Source organism: Symphodus melops (assembly GCF_947650265.1).
Source record: "Symphodus melops genome assembly, chromosome: 20".
NCBI classification, from domain to species: domain Eukaryota; kingdom Metazoa; phylum Chordata; class Actinopteri; order Labriformes; family Labridae; genus Symphodus; species Symphodus melops.
In genome coordinates, this window is record NC_136710.1 from 9,793,794 (window position 1) to 9,810,240 (window position 16,447).

General features: G+C 39.7%; 1 protein-coding gene across 2 annotated transcripts; it reads right to left on the reverse strand.

Annotated features, from left to right (window-relative positions):
* Positions 1-517: 517 nt before the first annotated feature.
* On the reverse strand, positions 518-15,220 carry LOC306841483 (oxysterol-binding protein 1-like). Of its 2 annotated transcripts, XM_079371419.1 has the most exons (17): positions 14,843-15,219; positions 13,735-13,907; positions 13,025-13,233; positions 12,729-12,897; positions 11,682-11,793; positions 11,366-11,549; positions 11,061-11,178; positions 10,752-10,809; positions 9,867-10,031; positions 7,445-7,690; positions 6,733-6,853; positions 6,343-6,446; positions 4,762-4,857; positions 4,055-4,242; positions 2,431-2,666; positions 2,274-2,312; positions 518-2,152 (listed from the first exon to the last, which is right to left on the reverse strand). In XM_079371419.1, exons 2-17 carry the CDS (start codon positions 13,869-13,871, stop codon positions 2,010-2,012), a joined length of 2,325 nt encoding a protein of 774 aa, XP_079227545.1. In that variant the 5' UTR covers positions 13,872-13,907; positions 14,843-15,219; the 3' UTR covers positions 518-2,009. The 2 variants fall into 2 exon arrangements, with proteins under 2 accessions (XP_079227545.1, XP_079227546.1); XM_079371420.1 differs by lacking the exon at positions 2,274-2,312 and having other exon boundaries at positions 14,843-15,220.
* Between the last annotated feature and the right edge of the window lie 1,227 nt (positions 15,221-16,447).

The following is a 16,447-nucleotide window of genomic DNA, read 5'->3' on the forward strand; positions in this document are numbered from 1 at the left end:
TGTAGCAAAATATAAAGACTGCTAATGTTTGCTAATCTATAGTAAACACACTGTACAGCTAAGGCTCAAAGGATAGTAGAAATTTCCACTTTTTACCCGACTATGCTGTGTCAGTAAATAACCTGAAATACATTTCATTTCGTGGGTAACATGTCTGTAGAGTACTGAAGTGTTGATGTTAGCTGATATTTATTATATTGACATAGTTTTGCCCCTAATGCTTCAAGTCCAAGTCCAATTTCACAAAGAAGTTGGCTATGCAACAATGGGATTTCCTGAAAAGCTTGTATTTTATAACTATTGCACGATGTTTAGGAATGGCAAAATCAATTACATTAATCAACGGCGGTATGTTTTTGACAAATTTTATCGACATATCGTTTTGTCCCGATCGAAGTGTCAGCCCTCCCGTTCAGTCAAAGCTTCAAAGAGTCGATTTTCTTGTATTCCCTCAATATTAACTAATGATTATGTTGGAACAAGGAAAATAAACAAGAACAATATTGAACACTTTTTTTTGTTTGACATCACAGCATTTGTTTATTACAGATTATTTTTCTTTGTTAATACAAAATACTGAACAATGTCATGTCTCCCATCTCATTAAGTTTGGAAACTCCCTTTTTTCTCAAAATGAATAAAGTCCTCTTCCATTAGTGTGAGAGGAACCAAAAAAAGAAAAAAATCCTACCTTACAGTCATCAATACTATAATATGAATTTCTATACATTTATAAAATCATAGTTATTTGCGATGCTTCTTTGTTTCTTTATTCTTCATTTTTAAGTACACTTACAAACAAAATTATGAATATAACAAACAAGCGCACACACACACGCACACACACACACACACACATTATATCCCATGTATTTGGTGTCAAAATGTACTTGCATATGTATTAACACTTGTTTCTTTGCTCATATAAAAGTGTTATCCTCAAATTGAAAACCATTTTACGGCCACGATACTCTGTTATCACCTCCTCTGTGAAGAGATCCAACATTTTCCGAATCCTGTGAAAAGGGATTATTTCGGGAACTGATAAATGTGCCATAATTCAGGATTTTTCTCAGCCCAAGCATCTTTTTTTTGAGGGGGCATTTTGCACCTCTATTGTCATTGTGAAACTATTTCCTCAAAGTTTCACTTTTTGTATAACAAAACCAGTAATTTATTTTGGCGTCAAATACACTCGCCAAGATCAGGTGTGATCTTAATACAAGCATGAGCAGCTTGCTCATTTTTAAGGCTTATAGAATGGGTGTGGAAGGGATAAAAACTTGTAACGACAAAAAAAAATAACAGCATGTAAGTTAAACCATTATTTTCCACAATCGTTTGTTTCTTCTTTTTTTTTAACACAGTATACTGCACAAAGGCAGAGTAGTAAAGTGATGGAAGAGCAGATATGCATCATACACACGAGCACAGTAGAACCTTCACTTCATTACATTAAGACACTAAATCAGAGAGAGAAAAAAAGAAAGAAATCCTCGCTAAGGTCTTGAAGGCCACCAGTCGACAATTCAATGAAATTATTCTAAACATTTTTATATAAATGTATATATTACCACGATCTTACCCCATTTTTAACCAAAGCACACAAAGCTGTGGATGAAAATAAGAACACTACATTATCTCACATGGTGTTATCAGCTTAAAAAGCTCTTTTGCTCTTGCTCTGAGAGAACCTTCAAGGAGCGGCTACTGTAGATTTTGGAAGCACTTCCCATTTCACCTCGTTGCCTGACCTGAGTCAGAGCAGCAAAATTTTAACAATTCATCTCAGATATGTGACAGCATTAAGGAGACAAGAACCAGAACAGGATTAAGGAGGCCCCACCTCCTGTAGCAGACAGCAGAGACCGTCCTGGAGATCTCTTAGAACAGAGAGCCACTGGAGGGAGCGTGTGTGGTGGATGACAAGCCGGCCTTAGGTGGAAGTTGTCCACTGGGCGGCTTTGATGGATCAGTCTCTTCAGGGAACCTTGCAGTTGATGCTAAGGTCAAAATATATCAGGACAGCCTTCCCAGCTGCCACGGTCCTTGGCTTCCCAGTAGCCTCCCTTATAGATATGGACTGGTTCACCAGTGATGCGGTCCTCACAGCGCTCAAACCAAAGTGCCTGGTAGTTTTCATGAGGTGCGCCTAAAATAGAGAAAAAAATGTGTTAAGAAAGGAAATAAAAGAAGACAATCTGGATAAAACAGGTAGAGCATGATTCAAAGTAAAAGGAGGAAACAGCTAAAGAGCAAAAAGGAGTACTTGCATTTTAAGGAGGGATCAGTAACAGAGTCCTCCTCGACAGCTTTTGAAAGAGAGAAACGGATCACAAAGATTTTTTTTTTTTTTTTTTACCCCTTAATTAAAGGTTTTCCCCATACAAGCAAAAGAGGAAAAAACATTAGCACGTGGTTGACCCTCACCTTCTTCTGATTGGCTGGAGGTGCGTTGGCTGGCGGCTTCCCTCTCTCTCTCCCTCCGGACACTGCGCTGCTTCTCCTCGATCCGCTGCTTCTCCGAATTGGCCTCGTCCCAGCGGCCTTCCTCCATTAGGCGTTGGTCGGGCCGGCGCCGGCTATCAGTGGGTGCCACACCGTCTTCAAGCTCGTTCAGGGTCAGCGCTAGGGCAGTGAAGTAATACATGGTCTCTGCTCCCTCTCTGTTGGAAGCAAATACAAGAAAAGATGTTAGCTTATCTACAGTATGTGAGTAGGCTGTACACGGTGTACCCTGTTGGCCATTTAGATTAGATAATCTTTCTTCTCAGAAGGAAATTCCAAATAAATCTGTATAATTAAAAGTGACTTGCGCAAGGTACATTTAACAGGAAATGCACACTCGTACTGACAAAGCATCATTGAAACACTTCCTCAAAAGAGCTTTATTCATGACTGAGGTACAGTATGACTGGTATGCAGAGGTGAATAACTCCTAATAAGTGAAGCTTCTCTACCCTCTATAGGCAGCACATCAGCATTCATCAGTTCTATATGGAGCGTTTCTCTTGTGGAAACACTCGTACAAGCTGCTTCATTGAATTGAAAATTAATTTTAAAAAATGAGAGAGAAAAAAAACGTTTTAAAAAGAAGAAACATTAATTGTGTGACTCTGGCTTTGGTCTTCAAACGCAGACTAACCTCTATGTCTGAATTTGTAAATGTTAATTAAAGGAGATATTTGCTGCCCTGAACATTTATGTCAGAACTTCCCTCTTGTAATTAGTGATTCTTTCTGCTTAGAAATGAGTTACAACATTTTTGCTGTCTTTGGAGCGTCACACAGATCAGAGCGTACGCAGTGTTACTTTCTATGCAAATCAGCTTCGTTGCAAAAACAGTGTCCCGTTCACAAACACAGCACTGACAGACAGCAGCGTGGAGCAAATACAGTCTGCTGAGACTTACGCAAAAACAGACAGTGATCAGAAAAACAACCACCTCTGCATGAACTTGAAATATCAGTTTAATAAGTCTGTAAATATGGCTTTGACGTTGCAGTTATTCATATAATTTAGGGGTTAAATCCGTTTGGGGCTGTCAGTGGCTCCACACTTAATCCACATCGATGGGTACACACAAGAATGTAGGTTTTGTTCCCCACCCCAGCCAAGTCTGGCATCAAAATAAAAAAATAAACCTATAAAAAGAACCAAAAACTGCACAGAGCAGATCAACTGCTTTGGCCATGTTTGAACCTGAATATAATGATTTGTAAATTACACCTTGAGCAAATGATGAGCCATTAGTAGCTGAAATCCCTAAATATGCCCCCCCCCACCCAAATTCACGACTCAGGTAAAGTGTCATTCTGTAGGACACTCTGTGTATGCATGTCTTCTTAAATATTTGACTCCTTTGCCAGTTTCCTTAACTTGTTCCTGGTAGGGAGAGGCAGACAAAACAACAACATACAGAACAAAGAGCCAAACAAGCTACACTGTTGTATTCTTCTGCAAAGAACACAACAGAAGGCTCTGATTATTTTTAGATGTTACGTATGACTCAGACATAATTACACACACACCCAGCCACGCGTTGACAACTTACGGAAGAGGGTTCCTCCTCCACACCTCTCTGGCTTTGAGGGTTTGATAGACAGTCTTTTGTTTGCCCTCGGTGCCGTTCTCTCCCCCGCGGCTGCTCTGCATCACCCGAGAGAACTCCATCTTCTCATCCCATGTGCCCGACAGCACGTAGTGGGCTTTGCCATCCTTGTCCATAACCACGCCAGTCACCTTAAAAAAGGAGAATCAGAGGAAGAATCAGAAAAGAGTCGCAGAGAAATGAAGCAGCACCATCCAGGCAGCTTCAGAGGTTGGTGATATGGTGGAGGGTGGAAAAAGGGCAACTGAATGAACCAAAGTTTGGTTGAAACCAGCACAATTTAATATCAAAGAATAGGAGTCAATTTCATCAATCAAAGAAAAAGACTATCAGCAACCTCCCTGCAAAACCCACAGTCAAATATATGTTATAAATAAAAGACTCCATAAAAAGGAGCTGACTAACTGAGGAAGCACCATCAGGAACTCCTGAAAACTAGATTAAGACAATACATGGGTTCAAAATATTGAAGAAATGAATAAATGAAGTTACAGAAGATACATTAAAAAAATCAGTTCAAAGCCAGATAAAAAGGCAGGTCTCAAATAATGAAATAGGAAATGTAACACACACAAACGCTCAACGAGACGTCTCAAAGACAACAAGCAAAAAGGAGTGGAGTGAATTCTTTGTGATTGTGTGTTTCTCACCTTCCTGGCCACGTCTCTGGAGAAATAGCTATAAGGAGCAAACTTCAAGTGGCAGCGGTCTCCCGTAGTGTGGTTCACCACGTCTATCTCCCCTGACTGACCGAGAGAGAGTCAAAGAGAGAAAAGGTTCAAATAAAATATAGAGCCGAAAGCTGCATTCGATTGATTTGATTTGTGATTGTGTGCATGAAAAAATACAAAGTGGCCAACCCTCATTGCTTTATAAGACACCAGAAATTCAGCTGCAGCGGCTCTATATTTTATAACTTTTTAAAGTTGCATGTTCCCTTCACAGCTCAGCCTTAAAAGTGTAACGTGTCAAAAGGTTTCAATAAAATATCTAAATCATTCAAAAATTACTAAACCAATGTTCATTATGTTTTGGTTTTCTGAGAGATTAAATTACTTCTAATATTTCCAACACTCATAGTCTTGGCCATCATGACAGACAACATGTTGGTTGTTGCCGTGGAAGCAGAAATAGCTCCTGCAAGTTGCTGTGCGTCAGTGACAAAAAAAAAAAAGTAAGGTAAATCATTTAGCTTGTCACTAGTCCCTATCCTTAGGTCTGTTATACCCGTTCGCCTTGAAGAACAACTCGAAGTAGAGAATTCCTCCCATGATGCCCCCGCCAGCCTCAACAGTCAAGTTTTTTTTTTGTTTATGATTGAGAGCTCCCTACTGGCAATATTCACATACTGTGCCTTTATATTGTTTTTTTTTTGTTGTCAATTCTCCCAGCAGGCTTTGCAGATAGAGTCCGCTCCTAACAAAGTCCTCTGCCAAAGCACAATTCAAGTTTTTCATAATCATTTAACCAGAAGAAGTCAAAGGTCGAGGAACACATTTTCTGGTTTCACGGATAGGACCATAAAAACTGAAAAATGATCTCAATCTCAACGTCACCCAACTAAACACTGTAACTATTCTTTATATTCTTTAGTGCAGCTTTTAGGTGGGCGGTGAAAGTTTATACAGTTTAGAAAGTCACACCGATGTTACAGAATATCACACTTCTATTGCAAAACACGGAATAAAATGTTTTACACGGGTGTAAGTAAATATTGAGTGACATTGGAGATAATTTGAATAGCTGCATCGTGTCTATGTCCCTGTGTCGTCTCATATCATGTTTCCTGTCACTAACACCACACGCCCGTCATGTTTTACGTTTCCTCACTAATATGTCCTTTAGGCATCAAAGAATGACCACATTTGTCACATCAATCTGTCACTGAGTGTAATATTTTGTGGTTGTCGTATGAAGCAAGCTTAAGATTTATTTTACTTTATTAGTCGACAATAAAAACATTGTGCAGGAGTGCTATTAAACTGTGATGACACATTTTAGTCGTACCAATTATCTAGCTTTAACTGTGCTATCACTCAGTCAGACTGGCTGTCACAATATTTGCAGTCAACGATGCAACTACAAAGTCTGGGTTTGAATCTGGCAGAGATGCTTGGTGTTTGTGCATGTCCTGTCTCTTAACCTACTTTTTCAGTCTTTGAATAAGACATGGGATCAGAGAAAAAAATAAAATAAAATCAGATCACATGAATGGGATCACTGTGTCCCACCTGATCGATCCACAGTTTTCCGACGATGATGTTGTGCACTGTGGTGGTGACTTTCTTCCATGTGTAGTGATTGTTGCCTTTCTCGAAGATTGCGTGAATTGTGCCTGCAAATAAACAAGACGTGCAAACAATGGATGATACTCATAGGCAACGAAGCAAACAAAGCCTAGCTGGTTTCCCATGGCCTTGATGTTTTGTTAAGTCATAGGCGTGACTGCTGCATTCTTCCAGCTGTACTCACTGGTTTGTTAAAGAGCACCATAATCATTGGTCTATGCACCAAGCGTTCCCGCTCATGCCATAAATCTAATGATAGTAACACACCCTCATGCACAAAACCAGTGGATCGCCAAGCATGCTGTCTATGTCCTAAATCATGTGGCCTCTTACCTAAGGGCATGATGGAGAGGTATTTGCCCCGAAACTTGCTGGCTACCGTGATTTCCTGCCTCAGAGTCCAGCCCCGATCGGAGATCACATGATGCGCTGCTGCAGGAGGGTGATGGCTCACCTGGAGGGGAGAGGTACAGACGACATGTTGCAGGTCTTTTCATATCAAATGGTAACATAACTGGAGGTCATTCAGCCTCTTTGGATGCCCACATTCAGTGTTAAGTGGAAAATGGCGGCCAGGTATAAAAACAATACCCTACAATTATGCAGCAGGTAATCACACATAATTTGAATTTTAAATCCAATTACATTACTCATCTAAACATTTTTTAATGATAATTACTACTCACTAAATTTACTTTAAAGCGCTTAGTGACTCATCTGACCTTCCGAGAAAGCTCATTATAAACACAGCCGTACGGTCACCACCTGCCTGGTGACTTGGACTTGATATATTTTTTGCCCCAATGACTCATTACTGTTGTTCTTGTTTTGCAACATTAAAACTCCTTTTTGACTTACAAAAAAAGCCCAATGTTGCCTTTTTACCATGTATAATGAGCTGTGCCACTTCTAGTTATACTACACTGACTTTGTCTTCAGGACATGATGAAGGAGACTTTTCTTAACTGCTGAGTCAAAAGCATCTCTTCCCGTTTCACTCCCTTAACAGAGTCCTTCGGTCTCTTATGAGTTCCTTCCCCCTCACCTGCTCGCAGAGGGAGCGGTAGCCGCTCTCTCTCCGGCGGTCCAGCTCGTACGTCTCTCCCAGCAGGGGGTTGAAGGGTTTGCCGGTGCGGTGGACGGTGGTGGAGTAGGAGGACACAGAGAAGGCAGCCACGTAGCACATCTGCTCGAGGGAACTCTGGCACTTGCTGGCCTTGTCAAGCAGCTCGTGGTACTCGAGATCCTCGGACAGCCGCTGCAGCATGGATATGGGCTCGTTGAAGTTCACCTACCAGGAGCAGAATCAATCAAATGTCATTTAACGTCAGCAGTTTCTTATTTCGATGCCATATAATGTAGTCTGCAAAAAGTGCCCAAGGCAATGGATGAAAACTTTATTAATTAATTCGTTAAAGTCATCAATGTTTCCATTTGGTTTAATGTGCAAAACTTTGCAATCGTTGGCCGTCATTTGGTACGTCACGGAAACGAAAGTTCACTTATAAAACAGCACCCAACAAACAAGACGTCACACACATACCACAAAGCAGGCCAAACACACACTTTCACACCAGCAGCTACATTCAGGAGAGGAGGATCTGTCAACAGGTTTTTTAAGTTTGATTTTAGATGCAGATAGAATACGTACTCATTTACCCAAAATTTTTAAAAGTGCTTATTTAGCCAAAGGCTGAGCAGCAGACTGTCTTTAGGTGTTTTAAGGACTAGGTCATTAATCAATTCTTTTGTTGAAATGGGATGCAGTTCTTTGGTTTTCAAGCCTTTTCGATACATGACTACGAGCCTGTGTAAGAAACTCTGCATCTATCATTGGTTCATTGAGACTTTCTCTCTGCCTTTACTTACATCCCCATTAGCACAAGCACACCAGCATTGGCTGTTCTTCCTGGGGTCCAGCACACATACACATGCGTACTTCTACACAGTGCAAGAGAATAAAAAAAAACAAAGCCAAACAGCGAGACCAGATTCACCAAAAGAATTACTTTTACTCTCGCTGTCTCTTTCAGGCTGTGATCACAATGTGCTTCATGGATTACAACTAACATTATCACGAACAACACAATATCAGTATCTGATCTTTTTTCCCCCAGTATCAATATCAGTATCAGCCCCAAAAATTCCACAACAGTCGGGCCCTACTGTTGATCAACAGAAATCCTTGTCTTGACTTTTATCTAGATCTCTAACTGTCCCGTGTTTACAGGCATTTATTTCAAGAAAAAGGAGGACTAAACACATTTCACACTTTCATCCAAACCTCGTTTTATACTCCGTGTCCGAATCCTCTCATGGCTTAAAGTTTGATTTATGTTTGGTTAAATAGACCCAGAATGGCACATCATACAGCAACACATCACTCAAAAGTTTATTTAGAGTACTAGACTCGGGACATGAGTGTGTGAAAATTAACCTGTCAGCACCTCCTAGTGGACAAACCATGCCATAGACACTGACTATCTGAACTACCTCAAACAGTTTAGCCTTTTGTGCACTAAAATGTTTGTTATTGCCAATAATCCTCCCACACACACGTTACACTCTGATATATGATATGATCAGATTTAATGTGTACTTTGTTTATTGTAGTGGGAGTAAAATGGTTGTGTTTATTTAAAATTCAGCTTATGTCATCATCTTATGTCATGTGAATGTGAATATTTAAGATGTAAAAGAAAGTGCTTATCCAGCACATCACAATTTCTTTTTATGATGCTCTTCGTCTTTTATTTATGCGAGTATTTTATCTGGGGTTTGGTCTTTACATGTTCAGGTCCCGTGTGGAGCTGAATCTGTGTATGCTGCTTTGCTTTTTCTGTTGTGTGAGGTGCAGCTTTTGGTTTTGACAAAGTGAAGCCAACCCAAACACTGGCCAGAATGTCAGATAAATATGAATTGTTGTTATACATAGACTATCTTATCACTTCTGCTGTGTGAATGCAGACAACATGTCTGGTAGAAGTGCCATGTTTTATCTTTCGGCGCTATTTGCGGAAGCCCCGTGTGCGTGTTTGAGCAGATTTAGCGTGCTGATTATCCGTATCCGTTCTAAATAAAACACTGCGTAAAGATCACAGGTGTGTATCTGTGGTTTTATCTCTGTGGTTTACCAAGTAAACATACTCTCCTTGTACTTATCATTGATGTCAACAGAGATATTTTTACCTCTGATGACTCCTGAGGAATGCTGTCAAACTCGTACTGCAGACATGAAAACAATGTGATGTGTTTATTGAACTCATGTCGCCGGAGGACATTCGTGTCAGAAGACTGTGGTCAAAAATCCCTCCAGTTAACTCTATGATTAGCAAACATGTCTTTTGTTTGCAGCCACACAAAGACATGAAAAGAGCTGCAGGGCACTCACAGAAGAGGCAGTGAAAAGCCTTTTTTCATTATGCTGGCTTAGGCCGCCCTTAAGTGACCTCTGCACACATACTCACAGGCATGGGAATCTTGGACAGCTCTTTGCCGATGCAGTTCTTCATGATGCTCCAAAGGTTGAGAGAGTAATTGGGTTTGTCGGAAATGCGTGTCCGCCTCTTCTTTAATGGTACTAACTCCTGAGACGGGGATTCCTGGTTCATTGCTAGGGGTTCCTCATTGAGCTAAAAGCAAAGGCAGGAGAGTCTGTCAATACAGGGAGCTAAAAAGCTCTTAGAAGAAGCTGCAGATTTACAATAAAACGCTCTAAAAACAAAGTAAAACAAACAATGGTTGGCAACATCTGAATGGGGATTCTCACAGATTTGTTTACTGCAATGGTCCAATCAAAGGGCAAAACAAGCTGATGATGAAGGGTAAGAAATATACAACATTACTCCTGTTCTTAAATCATCACACTGGCCAGCTGTTATTTAATGACTCGATTTTTTAAAAAGCTTTCAGCTTGTGTTTTCGTCTTCTTGTAGCTAAGCACCCATGCTTGTGACATTTGAACCATCCAGGACTCTGACGACATTTGGGGCCTGCCTATTGGCTGCCACAGGAGTGAATCAGCATGGACCTGTGTATAAACATTTAAAGCTTTTATTGAACTCTCTTAACGCTGGTGATATGGCTCTTAAAGGGGCGGTCAACCTCAATATTTTCCCTGCTTTTTTAACACTACATGCTCTTCCTTCTAACAGCTACAAACTCATATTAAACATTTTTATTGAATTTCACTTTTGTCATTTCTATGCATTCTAAACCTTTACCTTCAGCTCTTATTAATTGTATCTTTCTTTGTTTTTTATTATATTCCATTCATGTGTAAAGCAGTGTTGTTTGAAAAGTGTGAAAAATAAAACAGCAGACGAGGGTTTTAAAGGTCATCAGACACGTACCGACTGATCATCAGGACACATTTCACTGTTGAAGCCGCTGATGTTACTGCTTGACCTTCTGCAAGAGATTTAAATAAAAGGATCCTGTCAAGAACATTTGAGGTAAAATAAAAAGACAACATGAAAACAAAGAGAAACGGAATACGGAGTGACAAATCTGTCAACGACCAAATCTACCTCGAGCAAAAACAAAGTTAAACAAAGTAAAACAAACACTAAAGGTGTCATGTCACTCAAATATTTTTCCTGGTATGACTGCCATGTAAGTTGTTACGCATGTGCTTGTGGGCAGAATTCGAGTGCACTGACTTGTGGAACTGTGGATCTGCAGGTACAGTGATAAACTCAGGCGCCTCCTCCATGGCATCAAAGAACTCATTGTCGTCGTCTTCATCGCTGGCTTCGCCTTTTCCTGGCCCCGCAGCACCTTAACAATTTAATCTTTCATTGTGAAACCACCAAGTGTGTTTTGCTCATGTTATGAAATAACAATCTGTTTGGAAAGGAAACCAGTAATAGTTATTTTTCAGAGGCCAAAGATGATTGACTGAGAAAAAACTATTTCCCACTAAGTTCCTCTTAGGTAAGGTTTTACTTTTGAGGTCACGTCCTACTTTTATTGTCTGCAGTAGAGTTCGCCTGTGCAGCTCCTCTGAATGCTCGCTCCAGGTTGTTGTGCTGCTTGGCCAGCTGCTCTAAAGTCTCCTCCAGTCGAACCCGCTGCTCCCTTTCCGCTTGAAGCGCTTTCTGCCATCGCTTGCTGTGAGCCTGAGCCAGTGCGAGGAAGTCACGACACGCCTGAGGGGCAACAACACTTCAGACGGGGTGAAGCAGAACCCCCAAACCCCGAGAGCCAAATCATATGAACTTTTATGACCACTAAGATCAACTTTTGATGCTACATCACACATCAGAGGAGGTCAAACTTACGTTAATCATGGCGTTAGAGGTAATACGGAAAAGTGTGGCCCTCTCCGTCACCTGACGAATCTTTTCCCCAGCTTCTCCTGTCAGACGCAAACTGTCCAATTCTGATAAAGACCTGGAATAGATATTGAAATGAACGTGGGTTAACAGTTGGACCCAAATCAAAACATGTTTTTTTGTATTTAACAGTGTTCTCAAGTTTTTTTCCCCTATATATATTCATACATTTTTTAAGAACAGAACAAACATAAAACAAGCAAACACTGGCACACACACACACACACACACACACACACACACACACACACACACACACACACACACACACACACACACACACACACACACACACACACACACACACACACACACACACACACAAACAAACAAACAAACAAACAAAAAAGGTCCTTTTGAAAATAGTGGAGAGTTTAAGCCCGGAGTAGGTCATGTAGGGTTTCCAAGTCTCTGCCAAAATGTCTATCTTAAGGTGCATCCGGCATGTTAAATAATCAAGATGGAGAAAGTCCAAAATATTCTAAAGTGTTTTAAGGGCGTTTTCACATTTGGCACGATTGTCTCATACCGTGTCCCTGCATGATCCCTCCTGTATTTCTCAGGGGTTTTTTATTTTTAGTAACAGTGTAGCCCTTTTATAAAGGTTGGTGTTTTAGTGATGTGCTGTATAAGAGGTGGATTGGACTGTAGTAAGTATCAAGTAAGTTTTATACAAGCAATGTTTTTGTGAGTAATTAAAAAAGAAATAATGTAAGAGCATTCGAGGTCACAGTTTTAATCCTACTGTAGAGAAGCTCAAAACTATTATCTAACACTATTATAAAGCTAGTTTAACATTCAGGTCACGTGGGGTAAATGTTCATCTATATGCTTCTTTTACAAATGATGCCACACCTACCTCAACAAAAGAACTTGCTAAGGTCTTCTAAGGTCTAAGGTCTTTCTAAGTAAAAATACATGACATAAGAACATTTTAAGCCTGAAGGGTTAAGGGCGCAGCAAACAGAGAGCAATAGACGGGTAAAGCCTGACCTCTGGAGGGCAGAGCCGTGCTTTGAGATCAGGTCGTTACACGTGCTGAGATCCTCCACTTTACTTCCAAGTGTTCTCAGAGCAGACTGGACCTCTGAGTTCTGTGATGCGCTGCCTTGTCCAGGTGCCGCTGGCGCGGATGACGGAGGAAAGTCGTCCCCTGAGTCGTCTAGGAATAAACAGAGCAACATAGAAGATAAACTTTAAATGACTACCGGTTCAAAATTAAAAATAGTTCCAGAGCGAAACTGTCAACACTTTTTTTTCTCTCTACCGTCGGTCTGTTTATTTTGTACCTGACTCAGCCTGCATGCGAGCTGCCTTGGCTTTGGCCAGTTCCAGGGCAGTGATCCAGCGCTGACGTTCCACCTCACAGCTGGCCTTCAGGTGGTACGTTTGTGCCCCACCGTTGGAAATAACAAAATTGCAGGCGTCATCCACGGTGATCGTCGCCGTGGCCAGGTTGATCGTGCCTCGACAAGTGTGTCCCATCTCTGCCTGAGTCCTAATATTGAAGAGGCGAAAATGCTATGTAACTGCATTAAAATGCCTTGCTGAAATAAATCAGAACAATACAAACATACAATACAAACAGTGCTAATGAGGTGCATTGTGATGTACAGAGTAAACAGCAAATAACATACAAGCACAACAACAGTAACAGTTCTAAATGAAGCAAATCTGTGAACATCTACAGCTTAATTCAGAGGTGATGTCCTATGATTTGACCACCCAGGCCAGGATGCATATCAGTGTTACGTATAAACAGACCTATCAAGATCGGGTTTTTCTGTTCTGCTCATTTGTCATCTGTGTGATTATCATGTCACACCAGGGCCTTAATATGAGGAAACATTGAAACTAAAATGGGAAAGATCAATTGATAAATTGATCACTCAGTTATCAGCTCTGAGTGCAACTCAACAGATGTTGCCATCAACAAAATGTAGAGATTATTTTCTGGGAATGATCAAGAGTATATACTTCATTAAAGGTCTCAGTGTACCTGTAGTATGACAACAGCCCATTGCTCAGGACAAACCACCTCCGCTGATAACCCTTGATGTAATTTGTCCACTTGAACACCCATCCTTTGTATGTGTCACCAGCAGGAGTGGGTGTGGGGGTTTTAGGCTCCGACATCACAGCCTCCAAAAACAGGAGACGGATACGGGGAACCTTAAAAGGGAAATAGAAGTCTGAAACGTTAGGAAACAAAGCAGTAATGTGCAGACAGGACTAAAATCACTAATCATTTAGGGGATCACGCATATATCGTTAGCAACTTTATCTATTCACAAATTATAGCACAGATATACGTCTTACGTAAACATTTCTGTAGTAATTTTAGTCTCGTACAAAAAAAACCAACACATTGACAATAGATTTCAGATTGCTGGATGGAAAAATTCCGATACAATTTATTGTGTAAACTTTGGTCCTTTAAAAAAAACATTTAATATGCATAATTATTAATCCAGTAAAAAAAGAAAAACATAATTAATGAATTAAAAACAAAATTAATAAATATATGTTTTCAACAGCATCACTGGGGTTCTTTGAATTTTTTTTATTCCTGAACACTTATGTTATTTGTGACTGTTGTTGATATTGATCGTTCAGTGTGACGTCACAGGTCAAAGGTTAACAGTGGAATTGATAAAGAGAATCTTTCTAAACATTTTAGAGACAAAACTACTGCTCAGGTCGGAATAAAATGTGTCCAAAAAACGGTCTAACTTATATCATAATATATTAATTTTCCTAATTCTGCCTGTAATAAATGTTACTGATTGATACAGATTATATTTTATTTAAATGGAGTCGGATGACCTTTATGTGGAAATGTGACCTTATTACTAAAATAAAGGAAATCAGATGATAACAAACGAAAATAAAGCTTGACAGCAGACGGTAACGATGATTATCTCCAGTTTGAGTTAGTGTCAGAGTAATAATAATAATAATAGTAATAATAATAACAACAACAACAATAAATGACAGCTAAGAGCAGGAAAGTAAAAATAAAACACCAGACTGACATAAACGTTTTAAAAAAGCACACACACCGCTGATCACTCGTTAGCCTCGCGAGCTAGCCCTGCTATGTTTACCTTGACGTGTCCAGAAATGTAAGATCAAGCAGCGGAGGAGTCTCTGCTAACTTTGACACCCATACGCTGCTGAGAGCCGAGTTAGCTGAAGAGGCTAACTGAGCTATCTGACCAACACGGAAGAGCTAACGAAGAAAACAACCACAGCCACGACGGAGGGGGACACGAGCAGAGCAACTATACATTAAAAAAACAGACACCAAAGAGTTTCTTCAGTAACCCTAAAATGCTCGTAAGAGTCAATCGTAGAGCTGCGTACGCTGACAACAACCTAGAGCTAGCTAGCTACACCTAACTAGCCTAACGTTAGCTCGTTGGTTACACCCGGTGCGACAGAATTTGGGTCTCGTGTAGAAACAAACATCGAGCTTGGTGACCACCTCCATTAAGTCGGACTATCGGCTACGCGAAAACTGAGGGGGTTTTTTGCCTTAAAAAATAATGGTATACCAATCAATAATGATCACATGAAATAATAATTATTTCAAAATTCTACAAACTCTACAGATTCTTTTCTATTCATTTTTTGTCATTTACTCACTAACAAAGTTAAATAAATCCGCATCTGCTTCATTTAATTACATTGTCAATATAATAACATTGCCTGTTATTGTTGTCCCTTCATTGCATCATATAATTGTTGTCCATATAATTTGTTATATTTTGAAGGATACCATGCAAAAACTCATTGCTTGTATTTTACTAATTTGACAACACGAGTTTATTATTTACTATTTTACTTTCCAGCCAGCGAAACTAACATTTGACACATTGTTTAACAGTTTTCATTATATGATAAGATTAAATTAAAATAAATAGTGCGATTACTGGAGATAGTTAAGCTTCCGTTAACGATGCGCTTTCGATAACCTTGTTAGCAAAATAAGAGTAATCTGTCTGTGTAATGTTTGTTTAACATTAGCCTGTATAAATCCAGTCTGTTAAAGAATTACTTTACGATGTTAATATGTTACGTTATCTAGCACACAAAAAAATGCGACTCCGGTGGGACTCGAACCCACAACCTTTGAATCACTTTGCTATTCAATGCCTAGAAGTCCAATGCGCTATCCATTGCGCCACGGAGCCACCTGTTGCACATATACTCACACTAATTATTTAAAGTTGACTCTTCACACTGATCTATTATTTCTTCTAAACATCGATATCGATCAAATGTTAGATTAATATTGGTCACAGTAATAAACCTGAATTGTATAATATATATATATAATATATATTTTTTAATATATATGTATATATATATAACACTAGGTGGCGCCAAATAGCCACGTATTGTATTCATATTGTTTCGTATTGTATGTATTCAAGTCAACTGTTTGGACGCAGTTCGAGTCCTTGTTACTCCAGAAACTCAAACATATTTCATGCTTTACGAAAAGTGTAGCAAAATCTAAAAACAATGTCAATATTAAAATACACATGTACAGAGGGGTCAAGATTAGGTGATGGGATTTGTTTTATCTCGTTATATTTTCTTGTAGTGACAATGAGCCATGATCATTAAAAAAAAAAAAGAAAAAAAAAACCGTTTTATTTGTGTACATTTTATGGGATTACTTGTCAATAGAAACTCCGGAACAA

Excerpts from the sequence above, each read along its gene's own strand:
- LOC306841483 (XM_079371419.1), bottom strand. The coding sequence starts at position 13,871 with ATGTCGGAGCCTAAAACCCCCACACCCACTCCTGCTGGTGACACATAC. Across the intron at positions 13,234-13,734 it reads GGGCTGTTGTCATACTACAG|GACTCAGGCAGAGATGGGAC; the intron begins GTACACTGAGAC and ends CTTCAATATTAG. Across the intron at positions 4,858-6,342 it reads GAAAACTGTGGATCGATCAG|TCAGGGGAGATAGACGTGGT; the intron begins GTGGGACACAGT and ends TCTCTCGGTCAG.